At 42.5% G+C, this 21486-nt stretch overlaps 1 protein-coding gene and 1 long non-coding RNA gene across 7 annotated transcripts in view; one reads left to right on the plus strand and one right to left on the minus strand.

Moving 5' to 3' along the window:
• The window catches only part of thrap3b (thyroid hormone receptor associated protein 3b), a 29251-nt gene that overhangs the window by 6778 nt on the left and 987 nt on the right, over positions 1 to 21486 (minus strand). The window contains exons 1-4 of one of the 6 annotated variants that reach the window (XR_006026085.1): positions 10384 to 10813; positions 6047 to 6205; positions 1302 to 2186; positions 58 to 645 (exon numbers count right to left, since the gene is read on the minus strand). Coding sequence is in view for 5 of the 6 variants with exons in the window: in XM_042076280.1 (XP_041932214.1) it covers positions 58 to 645; positions 1302 to 2186; positions 6047 to 6168 (1595 nt within the window). In the remaining variant the exon portion in view is untranslated. Of the gene's footprint in view, positions 1 to 57; positions 646 to 1301; positions 2187 to 3659; positions 3817 to 6046; positions 6206 to 10383; positions 10835 to 21486 lie in introns of those variants that run through there. The other 5 variants (XM_042076280.1, XM_042076279.1, XM_042076278.1 and 2 more) reach the window with 5 other exon arrangements.
• Positions 14191 to 20973, plus strand: LOC121695492. The gene is made up of 2 exons (XR_006026091.1): positions 14191 to 14513; positions 19812 to 20973. It is a non-coding gene; the product is annotated as an uncharacterized LOC121695492 (long non-coding RNA).

Genomic DNA, 21486 nt, shown 5'->3' on the forward strand with positions numbered 1-21486 from the left:
TAGGGGAAGATCTTTGGGGACAGGGACAGGGACAGGGAGATCTTTGTAGTAACTTACCCTTCTCCCTCGTCCTGGTAAGGTTTGATGGTAAAGTTGGCAAATTCCTCCTCCCTCTTCCCTGTTCTGGACGGGGGCGAGTCGTCTCTCCCTACGGGGAAAAGTGGACGCGTGCGGCCCTCCGCGGCAGGGGCACCCCTGGCGGCCGGCGTAGGAGAGGTGGGGCTCACCCGGTTCTTCTTCTTCTCCTTCTTCTTAGCGCTGCGCTCCTCCTTGCCTCGGGCCTGCTTGCGGCTGAGGTACATCTCCTCCTCCATGTGCTGAAGCTCTTCCTCCACGTCCTCCGGAGGCTCCTTGTTGGTGGAGGGGTAGTCGGAGTCGTCCCACTTGCCGAAGCGCTCCTCGGCGAGGTCGCGGGCCGTCAGCGAGGACGGCGGCTTGACCTCGCTCTTCCGCTCCTGACTGAACTCCAGGTCCAAGTCCTCGTCCAGGAAGGGCAGGCTCTTGTCGGATTTGGTGGCGCTGTAGCCTGGGCTCGGGTCGTACGAGGCTTTGGCCCCTCCGCTCTCTGCGTCGGCTGTGGATGTGGGCTCACCTTCGCGCCCGTTCTCACGTTCCTCGGTTTTTTTGCCTTGCTCTGCTAAAAACCTGCCGGACAAAGACATTAACCCATCAAGACACCAGTGTATGTATCAAGAGCTGTAGTAGGATTTTTAGACATCATGAGTCTGCCAGAGAAGAAAAAAAAAAAAAGTTAATTACACTACACATTGATCAATTCATTGTAGATCAAATAATCATTCATTATACATGATAAGAATGACACATAAAACCATGAAGTTATTCCATTTTTTTAAACAATAAAACTGGGCTAGAACAATTAATTTGTTGTGATAACTTTCCCGTTGTTATCTTGACAACAAAAAAAAAGAGAAGAATCATTGACATTGGCACCACAGAAGCATATGAGTGAGTCACCTGGGTTGAGGCTGATCATACTTACAGCTGCTTAACTCATCACCTCCTAAATTATGGGATTGCAAACAACTTCCACTTTAACGCATAGCACCGGCAAGTTTTGGGAGTTTTGTAATTTTGCTTTTGAAATGAGCAGTGTGTTTCTTTCTACGGCTTCCATTTTAACCTGAATTCTTCCAAGGCTCTTTGTAGCTGCACACAGACTAGACAGATTTGAAAGAATGATTATAAATCACATTTTACCGTGAAAAGGAGAGAGAGAAACAATTACAGAAGACAAAAAAAAGTTAAGAAAGAGCGAGCAGATGAATGAAATTGGGACATACTTCTTGAAAGCTGTTGAGATTGGGTTCTTGTCTCCGGGACGCTCTCCTTTGGAAAAGAAACCGAAGCCAGTTGTGGCTGATGATGCCCCGCCGGAGCCTGCGGACGATTTGGGAGGGCTCTGGTCAGGCGGATTGACCTGGCCGATGGTCCTCCAGAGCCCAGTGGGGTTCTTCGTGTCGGAACCGGCTGAGGCGCCCATGGAGGCTCCGGGCCTGGCTCCGATGCCGGTCAGTTTGGGGCTGGTTTCGTACTCAGTCAGGCCCTTCCACTTGCTGCGGTCCAGCGAGCTGCTGCTGCCGCCGGGGGGTTCGTTGGGTAAGGTGGACGCTGCTGCAGCTGATGATGATGATGCTCCTGCTCCTCCTGCGGCTTCATCTTTGCTGGCTCTGGAGCCGGAGCGACGCTCCTCTTGCTGCTGCTGCTGCTGCTGCCGCTTTCTGTCGCGGGAGGCGCGCTTGTCGGCGCGGCGACGCGGGGAGCGCGAGGAGCGGGACGAGGAGCTGGAGTGCCGTGAGTGACCCGACGACGAGCGGTAGGAGCGGGACCGCGATCGGCTGCCGGAGCGGCGTCGTGGCGAGCGTGTGCGGGACCGGGATCGGCCGCGGCGAGGGCTGTGGTCGCGGTACGAGTCGTGCTGGCCCTGGTGGTCGCGGTTCTTGTAGTCGCCCTGCCAGTTGTTGTTGCGGTAGCCGTAGTTGCCACCGCCGCGCTGGAAGCGGCGGGGATAGAAGCCGCGGCCTCGACCCCGGGGGTAGAAAGGCCGGCGGAAGCCCCGGTTGTAGCCCCTGTAGCCCCCGCGGTTGTTCTGGTAGTCACGGCTGGGGTAGTTACGCTCACGGCCGTGGGACGGAGAATGAGACCTGGATCGGGACCGAGACCTGGAGCTGCAGAGACACAATCACAGGGAAGGAGAAAAAGTCACCAATTTAAAATGGCGCTAAGAATCATGAAGAGAAAGGGCAAGTGAACAGGAAGACTTCTGTTACACTTTCAATACCAAATTAATCACAGTACACTGTCAGCTACATTAATATGTATCTATGACTTATTAATGACAATGACATCCTGGCAAAGAACATTCTTTGGGTTTATAAATAAATAAATAAATAAATAAATAAATAAATAAAACAAAGCTTTCACACAAAATTGTCCATAGGAGTTTGCAAGTCAATCCTGGACATAAAGAGGACTCAACATAATCAAAAGACTCGATTCTCAAAATTGCCATTCATTTCCAAATGAACTTGTTCAAAAATAACAAAAACTGGATTATTCCTAAGCAATGGAGCATTTTGATAAACATCAGAGAAGAGACACAATGGTCCACTAGGTGGCGCTACCAAGTAATACTTCCTGTTCCCTCACCCTGCACATAGGAGGCAGTCTTAGCCCCTGGCTATGAGAAGTCCGCCTTAACTTCATGACTCATGTCAATCAGGAACTGCTGTAGCTTAGCAACCCAATCTGTCAATGTGCCACATGAGGCTAGGACATGATCTGCTCTTCACTATAGCTGCAGGCCTCCATTTGGGTAATTATTACATTTCTGACAGTGAGTGAAACCTCCCTCATAAAAAAAATCTGCTCAAACTATAAATCACTGAAACATCTCAGAGCTGCAGAGAGAGAAGAATCAGAAGCATCATTGTGGGCAAACGGTGGCCTCAGTGCAACGGCACATGCGGCAGTTCAGCGAGGGCTTCGTCTCAGCTATTTTATTCCCGCCTTGGGTATTCGTCTCTACATCTAACACCTGAGCCACAACGTTTGCAAAACCAACATTGACGACACATGCATGACCTGATATGAAGGCGGGGTGAGAGAAGAACTTATCTTTCAGGCATTCAATACAAGGTTTCTGCACAAACCGCTTCAAACCACACAGAAATAAACAGGCCAGGAAAGTCAGGGTTGCTGCACGGTACCAGTATAGACCGGAGTAAAATAGAAGCCGCTGTTTCACCAACCAATTGCTGTTTAGCGCATTAAGGTTGCAATGTATAATGACGTGTTTAAAATAACATCAAAGTATGATAATGAAAGCCGTTTGGCAACATGTTTCAACACATCAAAGCAAAAGGCAGGTCAACAGGAAGAAAAATGAGCTTGTTTCTGCTCAACAATAATTGTGATAATCTGCGTGAGAATGCGAGAAGGAGAGAAAGAAAGAAAGAAAGAAAGAAAGAAAGAACGAAAAGCAAAGCCAAGACAGTGACTGATGGAAAAAGTCTGAGGTGCAAAAACACAGGAAGGGAAGTGAAGCAGAACGTACTCTATTAGACTATTATGGGTCACACTAATAAAAATACCCCCCCCCCTACACGGCAAACAGACCACAATGTGCAAACCTGACTTACCGTCTGTGTTTTTTCATCAGGACAGAGAGAGCGTGCGATTTGGAGAGTGAGTCCCAGCGCACGCAGGGGGAGAGACGAGAGTGTGTGCGCCAAGCGGTGGCAGCAACGACATACTGACTAACGTTCACCCCTACTGAAACAGGGACCCGACCTCTCTTTATGCCACAGCACCGTGGAAACGGATCATCACATTGAGTGAGAGTGTGTGGGTGGGTGTATGTGTGTGTGTGTGTGTGTGTGTGTGTGGGGGGGGGGCAGGGGTGTTGGGGTTAAAAACTAATCCTCTCAGGACGAGCAAAAGGCATGGACAAAGAGGAGCAGAGGGGAAGAGTAAAACTTGCACTTAGGAGTATGCATGTACGTACGTGTATGTGTGTGTGTGTGTGTGTGTGTGTGTGTGTGACAGGTCTTTTTCACACACCTGTGCTGGGACCCATTGCCAACTTTGAGGAGTCCTGTCCTGTGTTGACCCATTTCACTGTTGCAATAACTACAGGACACTCTTGTGTTTGGAAAAGGAGGAAGGGAAAATAGCTGTCCTCTTGAGAGAGATGCACCAAACGCCACAAACAAAATTAGTTCCACGTCATAAACCCTGCCACATGCTCCTACCAAAACACACACAACAACCACCGTCCTCACTCACATCTCTGTCTCTCTCTCGGTCTCTACTTTGTAGAGGAGCAGAGCACTTGCTCACGTTTCAAGGCCATAAGTGAAGATACCACACACACACTGTAACAAAGTTATAAAACAGAATAAAAACAAGGCGATTAAAAAGTAGGACAAGGTCAATAATTTAGGTGCTGCACTGCGACAGGGTGTGGCATCCACTTTAAAAAACGCTGAGCGCAACAATCTCAGAGGAAACCAAAACCTACACAAATGTTGAAGTTGTTTGTAATTAGTAATAAATATTTGAAAAAAATCAAACACTGTCAGAAATGTATCATGAGGAAGCATTTTACCATTACTATATTTATGTCACAGACATCAATAAACTGGGTTGTGTGTGAAAGACTGATCAAAAGGATTGATTAAAGAGGAATACTCCACACGTCATCCAGTTGAAATTGCACAATCAAGTGCTTCACAGCGGTAGGACGGTAGACTATTAAAACAAACAAAGAAATACTGGAGCACACTGATAAACAGTGTTGGTCAAGTTACTTGGAAAAAGTAGTTTAACTTTTAGTAAAGTTACTTTACTAATTACTTTACTTAGTTACTTTACAAAAACACACTAGCTATACACAACCTGAATACGCTTTTTTAAAACTTGGTTTTATTAGTTTCAATCTTAACTTTTTGGTGTGTATACTCCTTCATTCGAATAGATGTAAATAAAATACAGCAAAAAAAAATATTAAAACCAAAGTCTCTATTAACATTTACATCTTTTAACAGTTGCAGTACAGAGAGGAGTAATGCATTTACCAAAACAGAAAATGCTGTTGCATGCCACATTTAGGCTGTTATAATGCTACCTGGGCCTAGGCTACAGATAAAAAAATAAAATAAAAAAACTCCTGTTTTTCGTGCCCTACCTGGCATGTCTCCACGACCCAGTAGAGAAATGCTGGTTTAAGGGAAACAAATTATTGAAGACTTCAACACTCACCAGCCCCATTACAAAAAGGCAAAGACCACATTATATGTTTGCCCATTTTCCAAATCACAGTGAATGCAGCCAGAATATTATAATGCCCTGGCTCCTGTTATAACGGGCCAGTAGGCTACAGGGAACCCGCGACTTCCTCTATTTTCACCTGTTGCTGCAGCCGTCATGTCGGGATCTGGGGGTGTCTCAATGAGTTTCACATTCCTGTGCCGGCTTGCTAGGTGCTTGTTCAGATTTGAGGTGGAATTTTTCGCTGTAGACAACATTTTTCTTCCCACAAAGAGTGTACAGCGTTAATGTTTTTTTCTTAATGTCTGAACTGCAATGAATTAAATGCTCCATGTTCGCGCTCTCTCCTGCAATCCATGTCTTGCACACGTGTGTCTGTTGTTTACATCTATATCGTGCAGCTATAGCCTACATCATTGTCACGAGTTAGTCTCACAAAATCCATATGGCAAAATCCCAAATTCTTTTACTGTCTATGGCAAAATCATGGTTTAGTAACGCAGTAACGCAGGCTGCTTGCAGGAAAGTAAAAGTAATCTAATTACTGTTTTTGCAATTGTAATCCCTTACTTTACTCATTACTTGAAAAAAGTAATTGGATTACAGTAACGCGTTACTTCTAACGCGTTACTGCCCATCACTGCTGATAAAACAACTAATGTTTCAACATTGTGTCCCTGTCAGAGCATGTTTTGTTTGTTTCAAAAGGATTGATTGTGTGTGACATGTGAACACCAGGTGCTGGGTTTGTGGTTACCTGTACCGGTGCTTCCTGGAACGGGAGCGGCTTCTGGACCGGGATCGCGTGTACGACCGGGACCTGGACCGGGAGGCCGACCTGGAGCGCGAGCGCGAGGGGGAGTTTGGGGGCTTGGACATCGCCGCTGTCACGTGTCGCAGTCCTGCTTAGACCTGTCTGTAAAAAAAAAAAAAAGAGAAGCCCAAATTAGGAGAGGAAATGGAAAGGCAGAACTAGTGGGGTCAAATCACAAAGAGAACCATTGCTCTCCCTCAAAACACACAAGCCTCTTGGCCACAGTCCAACGCTTGCCATTTCAGCCTAACCACGAGTGACATCTTGACTACAATGGCCACAGTAAATTGAATTTCTGTTGAAACTTGACTACAATGCCCACAGTAAATTTGAATTTCAGTTGAAAACTGTTCGCTAGGAGACTGACAGAGACATTTATTCATGTGTCCAGCACTCCGCTTATTTATTTGTGTTTGGAATGAACTGCATGCAGAAGCCAGTCGTTGCTGCAGCTCGATGGCTGGTTGGACACAGCCCTAATCTGGTGAGTATTTGTAGAGAGCTTGAAGCGTCAAGAGTCCAGGCTGATGACATCATGCTTGACCACACCAGCCCTGAACAGCCAAAAGAATGATCTTCAGATGACCCTAACACATACACACACACACACACACACACACACACACACAAACGTTGCATACTGACAGTCACGCGTACACAAGACAAACCTGCACGCACACATACTTGCAAAGACATAAACACACACTGTGATGCACTGACAGACATACAAGTCAAGCCTGCATGCACACACACAGACACACAAAGAAAGCCAGATGCTCACACACACCGACGCATGCACAAAGAAAAGAACACGCACACAAACACTGACAAACATGCACATGGACGGAAACACTCATGTATGCACAAAAGCACGCACGCACAAATGTGTTCAAACACACAAGCGCGTGCACACACACACACACACACACACACCAGAGCTTGTGTGACAACACAGAACAACTTGTGCAGTCCACTGTAATGAAGACACACATTGTCTGTGAGCAGCGGGCAACTCCCAAGCTCCCGCTTCGAGCCAAAATAGCCAAATCGAGAACTATGATGAGGGTTAGACAGAGAGGCCGCAACAACTGCACCAAAGGATCCGATTATGCCCATGGGGACCCAATCAGGCCAAATGCACATAGATGTGAGCTTTGTGGATCGTGGATATGGGAGGCATGAGGGCTGTTAGCAACAGAGAGAAACACAAGGCAAGCGCAAAGACAGCTGCGCGTATCATAACAGGGGTATTGAAGAGGTAAAGCGTAGACTTGGAACAGATTGAGAGTCTAATCATAGGGGATTTCTGGGTACATCAATGGCATATGCTGATGGCATTAAGGGCAAAAGTCATTGGCAGGATGGCAGACATCCGCAGACAAAGCAGGAGCTTTATCAGCACTGTAAAAGAGTCTAAAGTTATCTTCTGTTTTTTGGAGATTTGACCAATGAACTTGCAAAACAAAGCCTGCCTTTTCTCTCTATGCATTCAGAGCTGCATTACAAAAAAGCCATTTTCTAGTAACTTTGTGTAAGTAACTGTGGCTCAACAAGTGTGAAAGTGTGAAACAGTAACAATCTTAATGTTGCTTTGTGAAAACTGATACCTACAGGCTGCAGGAAAACACTTTTAAAAACCAACAGCCATTCGCAGTGTGGCAAGACCGACAACTCCATTGAATGACCAGTGAAACTGTAATAAAGATAACGACTGTGTAGGAAAATACTCAATAGCTGGACAGTTAGCATAACAAACATTGCGAGGAAGCTATCTAGTAAAATGGTGTATAAAGGGGTGAATAGGATAGCTGGTCCAAAATGACCAAAGGGTGGCCTAATCTACTTGGGGTTGGGCAGCTATAGAAACCATTTTGAGTCAGAAACTCACCAAATATTTACAAAGTGAACTTTTAAAACAAACATTAAATCTGTGTTTCCAGTAAACTGGTTGGATCACTCCAAGAGGACAAACAGTCAAGCAATCACCTATGGCCTGCACCACTGAACTCCAAACAAAAACACAGACTTTAGCAAAACCCAACATCTCAGTGACATTACACATGCAAGTCCTTGGTGCAGGGCTCTACAGTGCGCCCATTTCACTCGCACATGCGAGTAAAAATAATTGCGTGCGAGTGCAAAAAAATATTTAGGCGCATTGGTGCGAATGACTTCTAGCCAAGTCAATGTTGGTCTACATTGTCGAGTACTCAAATACACCGCAACATCGCGAAACATTACTGGTGCGAACCATAAAATCACGTCGCCAATATAGCATAAAAAACTACACCTCCCATCAACGTTAGCAGTTTCGCGTTGTGAATCGCTAGTTGCTTCTATCAAATTTAAGGGTGCGTTGAAAAAGCGGAAAGTTAGACTAGCCAGCCAAGATGCAAAGTAGAACTAATTTCTTCAATTCACCGAATTCATCGGATATATGAGGAACAGGATGAGATTCTAAGAATGCAGTGAGAGAAGGAAAAGGTAACATGCCTTTAGCCCAGTTGACATTGGCTGCAATATGCAAAATATAGCTGTAGCGAACAGGCACAAAAGTAGCCTCCCGTAATACTCCCGTTTTATTCAAAAGTAGAACGCTACAGACAACTCCAGGCGCATGCTTGTTTGTTTTACACCGAACACAAGCTGAAGTGCAAAACGAAAGTAAGCATAGGCCTACCATCTGCCTACTGCCTCCATCAGTTGCAGATATTTATATTTATTTGAAATATCATTGATTAGACTATGTTGGGTTTTGTTGAAAAGAAAATTCACGGTTTTAGTAGTAGGCTAGTATTGGGCAGTATGCAGTCAGATAGGTCACCATTGGGATATTTGGATTAGCTATAGGTGGATTCACAAATAAATAAATTGGCCTAAGGACCTACATTTGGCAGGATAGCGTACTTCATACAGGCTATATGCAAATATGGCAATGCATTATATTATTTTACATTAACAAAATGTAGAAAAATAGGACGGACTGAAAATAAGTAGGCACTGATGTTCTTTAAAATCTTGTTTCCTGTAAATGTTGTCATTCTTAATCTTCGTAATTGCTGCATTGGCATGTTTAACTGTTAGCTGCAGTGTAAAGTTACATTATGTGTAAGTACAGAACTGACTGTGCCCCCAGATTTTTGTCTGTGCTCCTACATTTTTTAACTTGGGCGCACAAGTGCTCCTGGAAAAAAATGTTAGTGTAGAGCCCTGCCTTGGTGATTCTCACTCAAACAAACAAGACATCAGGCAGTATATCAATTGAGTGCCACAGGCAACATGAGGAAGTAGCAGCATAATCAAATGAGATATGCACTCTGGTTAGACTTGGTCCTGCAATTTGCTAGTAAAATATTAACCAGTGATATGCTACATAATATAAAATGAAACTCTTCAGCACATTTGTAGAGGGAGATACTGAAACCCATGCAGCCAGACACTACAGAGTGTGTAGTCTTATTACTTCTGCATCTGCTCTGCATAATGTGTAGCAGTAGCAGAACACTTTGAAAAACTTGCAGAGTGAGAGAATATTTCACAGCATTTATCCAACAGCCCAAAATGCCATTTGCAAAGCCTGTGTGTGTGTGTGTGTGTGTGTCTGCCTGTGAGCATGAAAGATGGGAGGATTGGAGAGTTAATGTATATAGCCTGTAATCTTACACCATCCCCCACCTTACATTGAAGACAGTTATCATTACATTGAATACCATCAATTAAATGTTAAGCCTGTTTCAAATCAACATATAAAGCAGGAAGTGGTGACGTTATCTAGTTTAAACAAGACTTACGTTACTCTCAACCAAATCAAATGTAAATGGCAGCTGGCATCAAGTATTGTTGGCCTTACATAATAACAGAATTGTTAGCTACTTATAAGGGAATGTTAACAGTTATTTTCCCATTACAGGTTGCAAACGTTTACGTTAGCTAACTTGCCAATATCAAATGATAAAAGCATTGACGTTACTGAGCAAGCTAACGTATCAGCTAGCCCAAGTGTCTGGTAGCGTAACGTTAACGTTAACCTAGAAATGAAACAACACAACAGCTAACGTTAGCCACACAATTTATCTAGCTACATAGATCACCATTATATCTCCAAGGCAAAGAAGCTAACGTTATAGTTGACTCTACCATTCGTTATCTCAGTAATTGGATTAGGTTAGAAAGACCTAGTCGATGTTGGCCGACTTAAACGGATCACATTTTATTAATGGTAGCTGCTAGCGTTACATTTAAGTTAGCTTACTATGTCCACGGAGATTAGAGACACTTACCGCAGACTCACACAGCAAAACACGCAGTTCACGTTAGCTTCACAGGTAACTTAACGTTAGCTGCAGTAAGAAAATCGGTCAGGTTTGCTAGCTTGCTGATAAGCTAGCTGCTAGCGCCTGCAAATGCCGTTTGAGCGAACAGGCTGATTAATTAGTTAGCTTGTTGGCTATCTAGTAGGCTAGTTCCTTCGGAACACGACGCTGCAAACGAAACAAAACGTGCCTCCTCGAGGCAAAAACTGTAGCCCACCACAATCCGTTTACACACTGCAAACTGTCTTTTGTTAATATAATCGATATTATCTCACGACAAACGGATCTTGCAACATAATGAACCTTTTATGGTTAGCCATTTGGTCGCCTCAGCGTGAGGAGCCACACTGCAGGAGGTCGAATTTCCTTCCTGGTTCCACTTTGCTCGCCTTGCCTTGCTCGCGCGGTTAAAGGTAAACCTCGCGGCAAGACTACAAAGACCAGTGTTGATGTCCTGCTATTAGAGATGTACTAGTATGAATGGGGAGTACAGTATCTCTACTTTACTTCAGTTTTTATTTTTCTTCCTACTTTTACTTTTACTTCACCACCTTTTTAAAAAGTGGTAATAAATACTTTTACTCACTTACATTTTCATTGGCACCATAAAGTAGCCTAGAAAGAAAGTAGGCTAATTAATGTGCAAATGAAAACAAAAGCCACAGTTTCCATTCAGCATGTTAAATATTTGTAATCCCAAGATATTCTGACCTGATGTCCTCAAAGGACATAGCAATGTATGAAGACAGAGTTAAGGTATAGCACATCCAGGCCTAGATAGGCTGTTGTAAGAATTAAATAAAAAATCTAACTGCTTGCTTTTCATTAATAGCACTTTTGTTTAGGCTTTCAAAGTGTGTTTATGGAGTGTATGTAGCTGCCTTTCTAAACATGTTGGATAAACTTCATTATAGGCTTATAAAAGGAAGCAGCAGTGAAAAATGAATGGCAGCCATACCTTTGTTCAGGCTTTGAAGATGTGCATGAAGTGTAGGCAGAAGGCACCAAGTTTTAAGTCATTTTCTGATCAAATTTCTGCACTTCTACTCAGGGTTTCAGATACTTTATACAACTCTGCCTGCTATGGTGTCCTGGAAAAGTGAGGTGAGATTTATGTTTTGCCAATCAAAAGGTGAGAATGTCAAAGACCATTGATATGTACATACTGTTTTCATGGTGAACAGACAAATGTACACCAAGGTGGTTTGGTTTTAAAAGAAAACTCAAGTCAGAACTGCTGATTGAGGTAGCCAATAAAGGCATTTGAGGAACACAATTAAAAATGTAGTTTAATTTAGTTTTTCATGGAACGTTCATCTAAGAGGCTTTCCCACATAATACAGGTTTACTGAATATAAAAGTATACCATATATCCCATGGGTTCTCAACTGACCCAGGGGAGACCATTCTGACTGAGCAACCACTGCAGTAAGGACCACCGCAGAATAGAAAATATTGATAGGTCTGCCGATAGTGAAGCTACTATTTAATGCATGGTTAGGGACCATTAGCAATGCTTTCATAGACCACCAATGGGCCATTGACCACTGGTTGAAAACTCCTGGCCTATCCTAATATTAGGCCTATGTAGGGTTAGTTGACTGGGTTAGACAGATGTTAAGCATCTATGTCAACTTTGCAACTCTATAGCTAGATAGGGCGTAATCTGGTATAATCTGCTATAAAACAAAACAAATGGGCATTAAGCAATAGTCAGATTAATATACACAGCAGCTGGGAAAGGTGGACTTAAGTGGAGCTGCTTGTAAACCTGTTTTATATTAAACGAGAGCACAGTACCCATCTGTAGACAGGGTAGCTGAAGCACAAGGGTTTCCTCTTGATGTAGGTTTTATTTTAGTGAGTTCTAATTTATCTCTTTAATCGTAAAATAGTTTGTTTATTATTATATTATTGCTATGTAATTATAGAAATTACATAGCAAGCCTATAAGTATATATACTCTTTTGATCCCGTGAGGGAAATTTGGTCTCTGCATTTATCCCAATCCGTGAATTAGTGAAATACACTCAGCACACAGTGAGGTGAAGCACATACTAATCACAGCGGCGCTCAGGGAGCAGTGAGGGGTTCCAACCGGCAACCCTCCGGTTACAAGTCCGAAGTGCTAACCAGTAGGCCACGGCTGCCCAACAATTATTGCACAAGTGTAAAGTGCATACGTGTAAAATTAGGCCAAGGGATTGTGTAACTATCATGAAAACCCAGAATTACCACTGTGTTAAACTCAGGAAGTCATTTAAAGTATTCAAAACTGCCCTCCCCCCTCCCCAATCTCAAAATGTCTATAACAAAAAGAACAGGTTTTTCTACCCCAGGGAGTATGTGGCCGCCTGCTTTCCTCCTCTTGCATTTTTTAGATCACCAAGTGAATTATGCATCTGTAGGCTATCACACGCCCCGTGTGCCCTCTCTGTGTGTTGTTGAGTCAGGCACCCAGAAACATGCTCGGTCATGAGCACCTGCTCTGCACCAGCTCAGAATTGATATTTGTGTTCTGACACTGAGGTTAAGGAGCTGGCCAGGCAGGATGCATTCAAGATCAAATGGCAAATTTATCGCCTGTCAGGTCGTAAAATGTGCCTAAGATGAGTTATTGATACATTTGATTATTTTCTTTATAGAGGTCTATGTGTTGCTTCATAGTTTTGCTTGAGACATGACATATAGCGGATTTTCCCGTAAATTATAAACCTCTCTGACATGACTGAGTTAGAAAAGAATCGATTTGTCTTGCTCACTTATGCCACATGGCGTCAGGCGTGGATTAGTATTACAGCCAAAAATACAGGCGAGTAAGTTTGATAATCCAGAACAGCTGGGTACACATCTCCCGGGGAAGAGGAGTCATCCTGCCATGCTCATCTTAACAGGTCAAACACATCGTATGATATTTGATAGCATCAGGCAACAGCCATTTTGTTAACATATCCTTCTTTAAATCCCTATGTGCTTCTTTTATTCAGGAGGAAAAAAACGTATGTTGCTTTTGAAAATGTAAAAAGAAAAATGAAATGAAGCTCATTTGCTTCTCAGATACTATGGAATTTTAATTAAGGAACTTCTAGACAAGAAGTAATGTTAGAACAAGTCACCTAGAATAAGGAACAATATAGACTGACTCCGCAGTAAATGTATGTTACTGTGCATGAGAGAGTCATTGCAAACTTCTCTACAGTGAAGGGAACAAATGACCTTTAAAAAAATGGAAAAGTGATTTTGCTTTTCTTTTACTGTGAGAATGTCATGGCCAGTTTATGGCGTTTACATTTGATAATGTTACATCAGTTCTCTGTGGAGAATTTGTTTGACAAAATGCAAAAATGTACGTTTACTCTCACTTTTATCAAATGATGGCCTCAATTAATGTATGTTTCAATATCTTTCTGATGGGGGAAACATGTGTGGGATAAATTTTATATGTCTCTCATTGAATGTTTAGTATACCTTACATACATGTAGTGAAATCTAATTGTCATCTCCTTACTCTGACCCTTGTGTTTTCGGAAACTCCTATGTTAGAATGTTTAGTTAAATTAACCCTTGTGTCAGCAAATTGTGGGTAACCCTCAGGATGGGGGTCATAAACATTTCTTATCTTTGTCAAAACACCAGATGGTTAAGTGGGGTTGTAAACATTTCTTATCTCTGTTAAAATACCAGATGGTTAAGTGATTAATGGAGGGTGACAACTTGCGATTTTCCATGGGTGTGGGGTAAGGTATAAGAGTTGGCTTCACCCACAGATGTGTGGGCTTGTTACCTTGACATTTCATGTGGGTAACATGCTCCCGGCGTCGTGAATAAAGCTGCAGTCTCACACCAGTTGTCTTGGATTAATTTTGACCACATTAATGGCGACGAGGATGGGATTACCTATCAATGAGGCACAGTGAGGAGGACCAAAGGCGCAGGACCCCAACCATGTCGACTGGAGGGAGATCTCTTTGTGATCTTGGGAGAAGGCCGTCATCGGCAACAAACACTGCTTTGCGGCACCCAGCCTGGCCAGAGGGAATCCTCCTGTGTTTCGGATACGGTAACGACCGTATTCGGTGGTCACAGACAACGTGGTGGTGAGTCCCTGATTTTACACTTTGAGGTGGTAAAATAGGGAAGGAAGGCCTGTCCCTATCCGAGAGAGGGGTAGTGGTTGAGTGCACATTTCCTGCCAGGGATAGTGGTAGTGGCCTTGCTGCCCATGCGTAGGTAGCATTTGGTGCACATTTTCCTGCCAGTGATAGTGGTAGTGGCCTTACTGCCTATGCGTAGGTGGTAAATTGTGAGTGCACTGTTTTTGGTTATGCGCATTATATTTCCTGCCAGTGATAGTGGTAGTGGCCTTACTGCCTATGCGTAGGTAGTAAACTGAGTGCTCTGTTTTTTTTTGGTTATGCGCATTGGTAAAATAGGCCTGAGAACATTGGGTATCTGATAAGACTGTCATCACATTTTGTTGGGTTTTGCTCTGATTTTAGGCGTGAGGTAATTGGAAATAAAAAATATCAAGGGGACACTGCGATGGGGAGCAGTAAGAGTAAAGCTATTAACTTTCCTAGAGGAGTATAATCCAGGGTGTTTGAGGGACATGTAGAGAAAGTATGAATCTAAATGTATAGATGGGAAATTAGCAAGTATGGAATAGGTGAACTGAAGGGCAACATCATTCATCTGGAGTGTTGAGCATATAAAAGCAAAATGAAAGTAGGTCTATGGTAGACAAGGTAAAAGAAAGTAGGGCTATGGTAGAGAAGATAAAAGAAAGTAGGTTAAAGAACAGTAGGAAAGATAGACCTGTGCAGAAGAGAGAGAGGCAAAGGCTATACGGAGGACATCATGGACTATGTTATGAGCCAGCTTGTTACTTGGAGTACAGCAGCTCTAAAGGAACTGATTAATGCACTGAAAACTATGAAAGGCTTGAAGGAAGAACATGGATGTGGCTGTGGGGCTAACCAGAGGAGAAGGCCACTTAGCACGTCACTGTCACAAGGAAAATCAGAAACAGTACTGGGATCACTAGGGTTGGGCACCGAAACACGGTTCTAATATGGCACCGGTGCCGACGCAAACGGTAGTAACTGCATGGAATAACAACGTGGATTTCGGTGCCTCATTTCGGTGCTTAAATAGCGTTTTTTTTTTTTTTTTTTAATAGGCATCGCTGCATGTCATGCGCCATCTCTAACGTCTTGCTCTGATAGCAACACATCCAGATACAGTTACCCAACACAAACACTGGATGTATAAACCAGAGGGGTGCACTAGGAGAGTGGATGGACAGTGTTTGACAGCTTGTGTGAGCCCAAGTAGCTTACTTTAAAGCGATATCACGAGCTCCTGTCAAAATCTAGCAGTGGGCCTAACTACACACAAGCAAAAGGCTATGAAACAACATCAACAGTAGGCCTATGTTACACAATATCCTTGCTAATGCGCTAACTGGCATTTATTTAAAATGTTATCAGCAAAGTTATAAGGTGAAAACTTTATTTCAAAGTGTGTTCTAAACAACATAATGGCATGATATTAATCTTTCATGTGCATGAGGCCCATATAGCAATGAATATGAAGATTATGTTAAAAGTTAGCTGGCAAAAACATAAATATGTAGGTTACATACCTGATGTCACTGTCACTGAGCTGTCAAAGAGGCTACGAAACCATCTCCGTACGTTATCGCTAATTAAACTCAGCTGACTGGTGTTAGCGCATATCCCATAGTTGCTGTTAAAATGGCTACCAGGCTAGCGTTGGGAATCTAAACACTTCAACACCGACATGTAGCCTAACATGTTCAAAACTATTGCGTGTTATGGGGGAAGACATGAAACTTCTTGAAGCATTTGGGAACACACTGAATTAACTGGAAAGTAGAGTCCCTGTAGATTAGCTTGCTTGCAAATGCCGTTGTCCATGACCTGGCAGTTTTATGGCAAGCGGTTTTAACATACCTTATGGCAAAACGCCCACACTGGGTAAACTTGAGAGCTTTAGCCTACCATTGTGTGTGCATGCATGGCAAGCTGTTTTAACATTTAAATGTATTATTCGTAGGAGCAATGAGATATTGTAAATTGAATATGCCAGTTCAATTTCATGTTCAAATTTGTCTTATCAATAATAAAAAAAAGCAATTCATGCTTTAGACCATTTTAATTTAAAACATTTTAAAAACAAAGTACCGGTTCAGGCACCGTTTCGGCACCGGCACCGTTTTAAAAGTATCGATTTAGCACCGGTATCGGATAAAACCCAAATGATACCCAACCCTAGGGATCACCCATCACAGCAGCGCTCTCAAACTCCTGTCTGGTCTCAGCATGACAAAGCTGAAGAGGACAGAGAGGTCTGAACAGGAGACCCTGTGGTGACACTTCTGATTTACAACTTGAACTGTTTTCCTCAACTCACTCTGAATGTATCAGCACAGCCTACTCAGCCAACTCTCTTTCTGTTAATGGGGATATTTTTCTTTTTGAACGAGACAGGAGCAGATATTAGTATGAAAGAAAACAAGGATAGTGTAAGTTTATGACAATGAAAAGTGCATGGTACAGGAGTATTAGATCAGTTCATATTTGAGAGAGTTCCTTACCCATGGCTAGTTAAATGTAAAGAACATGTAGTAAAACAGTATTCCTACTCAGCAGTGTTTGCTCCGAAAATTTACTGGACTGGGACTTAATGTGTAAATTATATCTTATAATTTCACTCAAACATAATGGGGTTGGTTTAAAGGGACCATTAGCAAACAGCTTAGTATAGTATTAACATCTCCAGTCTCAGTCCAGGAAGATAAGGAAACTCCAGAGTGCTTGCATTTTGTGATGAAATCTTTTCATGAGACCCCGGATCCGGAATACTTAGAAAATGGTACCAATTAGGACATACAGTTAAGACTGTTGAAAAAGCCGGCGTAATTACAAGTAAAGCTACTCTGCAGATGTAGTAGACCTGTCACCTGGTCTGACATATTTGTTTGCAAACTCAATATTATTATCCCCATGTTGATTTTTATTTAGTTGAGGTGTGGTAAATGCCAAAGATTGGACGCATGTCCAACACACCTTGGGTTATGTATTATCATCACAAAAGACATCATTTTTCCAAAAATGGTGTTTTTGTAAAAGTCACCCCTGTGCAGAGACAGATCTTTGAACAGCTTTCCTTCTCTGCAGGAGGAGGTTGTGACTCAAGTTTGACTCAGAATGCAACGTGTTTCTCTGTAATTGATAGAAAAATGCATAAGTTACAATTCGAGCGGATCCATATTTTAGTTTTGATTTGCGTTTATTTTCAAAGGATAAGGTATTTTGCCACATTTGCCACAAAGATACACAGAGTCAGGGGCCGTTTCAAACAAAGCTCTGGTATCTTGCCTCTAAAAATTCATTCTGCTTATATCAAGCCTATTATCAACTATGTCGATAATGTTTTACTAAGAAGTCCGTCGAGTGAGGTGTGCCAAATTGACACTGTGGCAAAATTAACATTCCTGGCCAGTGTAAGACTGAAAGTCTCCAAACAAAAGTTCCAACTCTGTCAAGAGAGAGTGAAGTACTTGGGTCATATACTCACTCCTGGCTGTCGGGCCCTAGATGCATCTCGCATCTCAGCAATAACTGCTTGTTGTCCCAGACCCGAGACAAAGCAGCAAAAGTTTTGTTTCCTAGGAATGATTGGCTACTGCCGTGCTTGGATTCTAAATTAAACAGAGAGGCACAGCCTCTCCAAGCATGTGCAAATACATGTAAAAAACTTGACTGACAATGTGACTTGGACTGACAATTATGATAAGACCTTTACATATTTGAAATAGGCATTAGCCTCAGCTTCAGCTCTTGCCTACTATGACTTACTTGACTTGTTGACTATGATTTATTGGTGTGTGAAAAAGCAGGGTACATGTCAGGGGTGTTATTTACAGACCAGTGGCTTATTTATCTAAGCAATTAGATGCAGTAGTGAGAGGAATGATGTGGCAGCAGCGTTGTGTTGTTACATTCACTAACTGTACATGTCCCACATGAAGTACACTCACTGCTTCTAAAAGAAAAAACTTCAAATCCTGTATCTATATATCAGCATGTGGTATTAACCCTGTGGCTCTTGCATGATTGTGGTGAAGGTGTCTCTATGTACACTAAACCTAGCTCTGACATTTCTAACACCTTTGTCAAATCTTGTTCTTTGATGGCTAATCTATACGTTTGGAGTCCCGGAGAGGTAGGGACTGGCTACTCTGTAGTGAATCAATTTGATGTGGTTTACTCTCACTCTCTCCCAGATATTTTTCTGTCCAAGCAGATGAATTGGTAGCCCTATTCAGGGCATGTATTTAAGCAAATGGGAATCAATTTGTATTTATATATATAGTCATTATAACTGGGGAATTGTGCATGATCACATCTACAGACAAACCTGTACAACATAAAAATGGGATAGCAATATTGTTAAATGCCAATCAACTCCCTACATCTGTGGCTGTCTTAAAATTTGCAGCCCACTTTGCAAATACAGATGTTATCAGCTGGGGCAATAGGAAGGCTGACGCGGCAGCTACAGAAAGAGAGCCGCGCAGGGGGGAGTGCAGAGAATATCACCAAACTTTTTGAAACCACATTTCTGAATTTACAAATACCAGATGTAGTTACATCTGAAGAGGCTTTAAAGGAAGCATAAAAGCATCAGATAATAAGGAAAGATGGAAATGGAAGAATTGTAAGGACAGAACACATGGTCTGTGGGTACAGTACATACACCGACAGACAGACCGGTTTTTCCAAGATCTTGTTTCCATATTATTGCTAAACTATCAGTGGCTTAGACCATGCAAATACTATGACATAGACAGAAGAGAAAATATATTTAACACTAGGATTCACTTTAGTAGCAGCCATGTATTGTGCAAGGTGCATTATGTGTCTAAAAATTGATGTTGCACCTACAATGAGTCAAGGAAGGACATCACCCACCATCTGAAGGCCCGTTTAAGCACATAATGATGGAGTTCATTAAATTCAACAAATGTAGAGGATATGAATATTGTTTGGTGATAGTTGACATGTTCTAAAAAAGTCAAGCATGCGAATGCCTTATCAGTAGCTAAGGCTTTAAAGAGAGATGGTGTGCCTAGATGGGGCACAACAGAATTGACTAAAATCATAGTGTCAACAGGGATGGATTGGGTGACAGCTCTTCCTTTGGCTCTACTCTACCTCAGAGGCCGTTCATCAAGATCTACAGGGTTTAGCCCTTTTGAGATTTTGACCGGACGTCCCTTGCCGGCTCCCACCTAACCTAAGAGATATACATAGGACAATGGTTACATGCGAGAACTGATTGCTGCTCTGTCTTCTGTTTCCCAACAGGTGGCCTCAGCCCTTCAAAAAAAAAAAACTTCCAGGACACACCCAGCCAAGCCAGGCTCCTGGAGACTCATCAAAGATTTGTAAAGGACACTGGAACCTCATCAAGTGTTCTTAGCGACACCTACAGCCATGAGGATTGCGGATAGAGACTCTTGGGTCCATTTGTCACACTATAGAGTGGTGAAGAATCCGGAACAATACATGGATTGAACTGAGTATCATAACCAACAGGTGGTTGCACGAGAGGATTGACAAACATTTTTTGCAATAGGCTGAAGAATACATATTTTGAAGAGGATTAATAAAATATCACTAGCATCTTATAAGAATATTCTTTCTCAGTTTAGCTAGTTACAAGTTTGTTGTTTTGGTTTATTTTTATTTTTGACAGTAACCTGAGGAGGGACTAAACCACCAAAGTCAGCTCTGCTGTTGAAGACTAGGATTAGGTTTTATTTTGGGTTTGAATAACTGAGAAGACGAGATGTTGGTGATTGTTTTGCTTATTATTCATCTAAGGGTTATAACTTTCTCCCTTAAGGATGAAGTGTGTGGTAACAATAAAGTATGTGAGTTAGCCTTTTGTGTCAAAACAACATTAACAGGAAATAATGACACATGTTGGGTATGCCAATCTTTTCAGGTGCAAGCGTTTCCCTATATGACTTCTCAGGACTTTGTATGTGCAGCAGTTCAACTACAGTATGTACAAGCCCTCAGTGTCTTTCAGCAGTGGCATGATCCCATGCCAAGGGGAACTTATGAAGATTCAGATAAATACTAGATATTAAGATAGAAGAACATGGTAATGACAGAAGTATAACAGAAGTCTGACCTTGTGTTGAATGCTCGGTGTAAATGATAATGACGCTTGTGATTTCTTTTGTTTATTGTGTCATTTATATATATTACTGCATTAAGAATGTAGCTTTATAGCTCCACAGGGGGGAATATGTGGGATAAATTTTATATGTCTCTCATTGAATGTTTAGTATACCTTACATACATGTAGTGAAATCTAATTGTCATCTCCTTACTCTGACCCTTGTGTTTTCGGAAACTCCTATGTTAGAATGTTTAGTTAAATTAACCCTTGTGTCAGCAAATTGTGGGTAACCCTCAGGATGGGGGGTCATAAACATTTCTTATCTTTGTCAAAACACCAGATGGTTAAGTGGGGTTGTAAACATTTCTTATCTCTGTTAAAATACCAGATGGTTAAGTGATTAATGGAGGGTGACAACTTGTGATTTTCCATGGGTGTGGGGTAAGGTATAAGAGTTGGCTTCACCCACAGATGTGTGGGCTTGTTACTTTGACATTTCATGTGGGTAACATGCTCCCGGCGTCGTGAATAAAGCTGCAGTCTCACACCAGTTGTCTTGGATTAATTTTGACCACACATGGACAAGATAATGACAAGCATTTCATTCAGGCCTCAGGTCAAGGCGGTCAACACGAATGGCGATGTGACTTGGCATTGTTAGCTGTTTGCTCTTTATTCTGCCATGTAAGATATGACAGTGTTGTGTTTTAGTCAGATATGGTGGTGGTGGACAGACTGGATTGTAAAGATCACCCAGATTACTGTAGATTAGACCAGATCTGAGCCAAACCCATGCCAGATCTGGGCCAGAACAACTGAATTTGTTCCAGTCGATTGCTATCTGCAGTA

This window comes from Alosa sapidissima, chromosome 21 (assembly GCF_018492685.1).
Source record: "Alosa sapidissima isolate fAloSap1 chromosome 21, fAloSap1.pri, whole genome shotgun sequence".
Lineage (NCBI taxonomy): Eukaryota > Metazoa > Chordata > Actinopteri > Clupeiformes > Clupeidae > Alosa > Alosa sapidissima.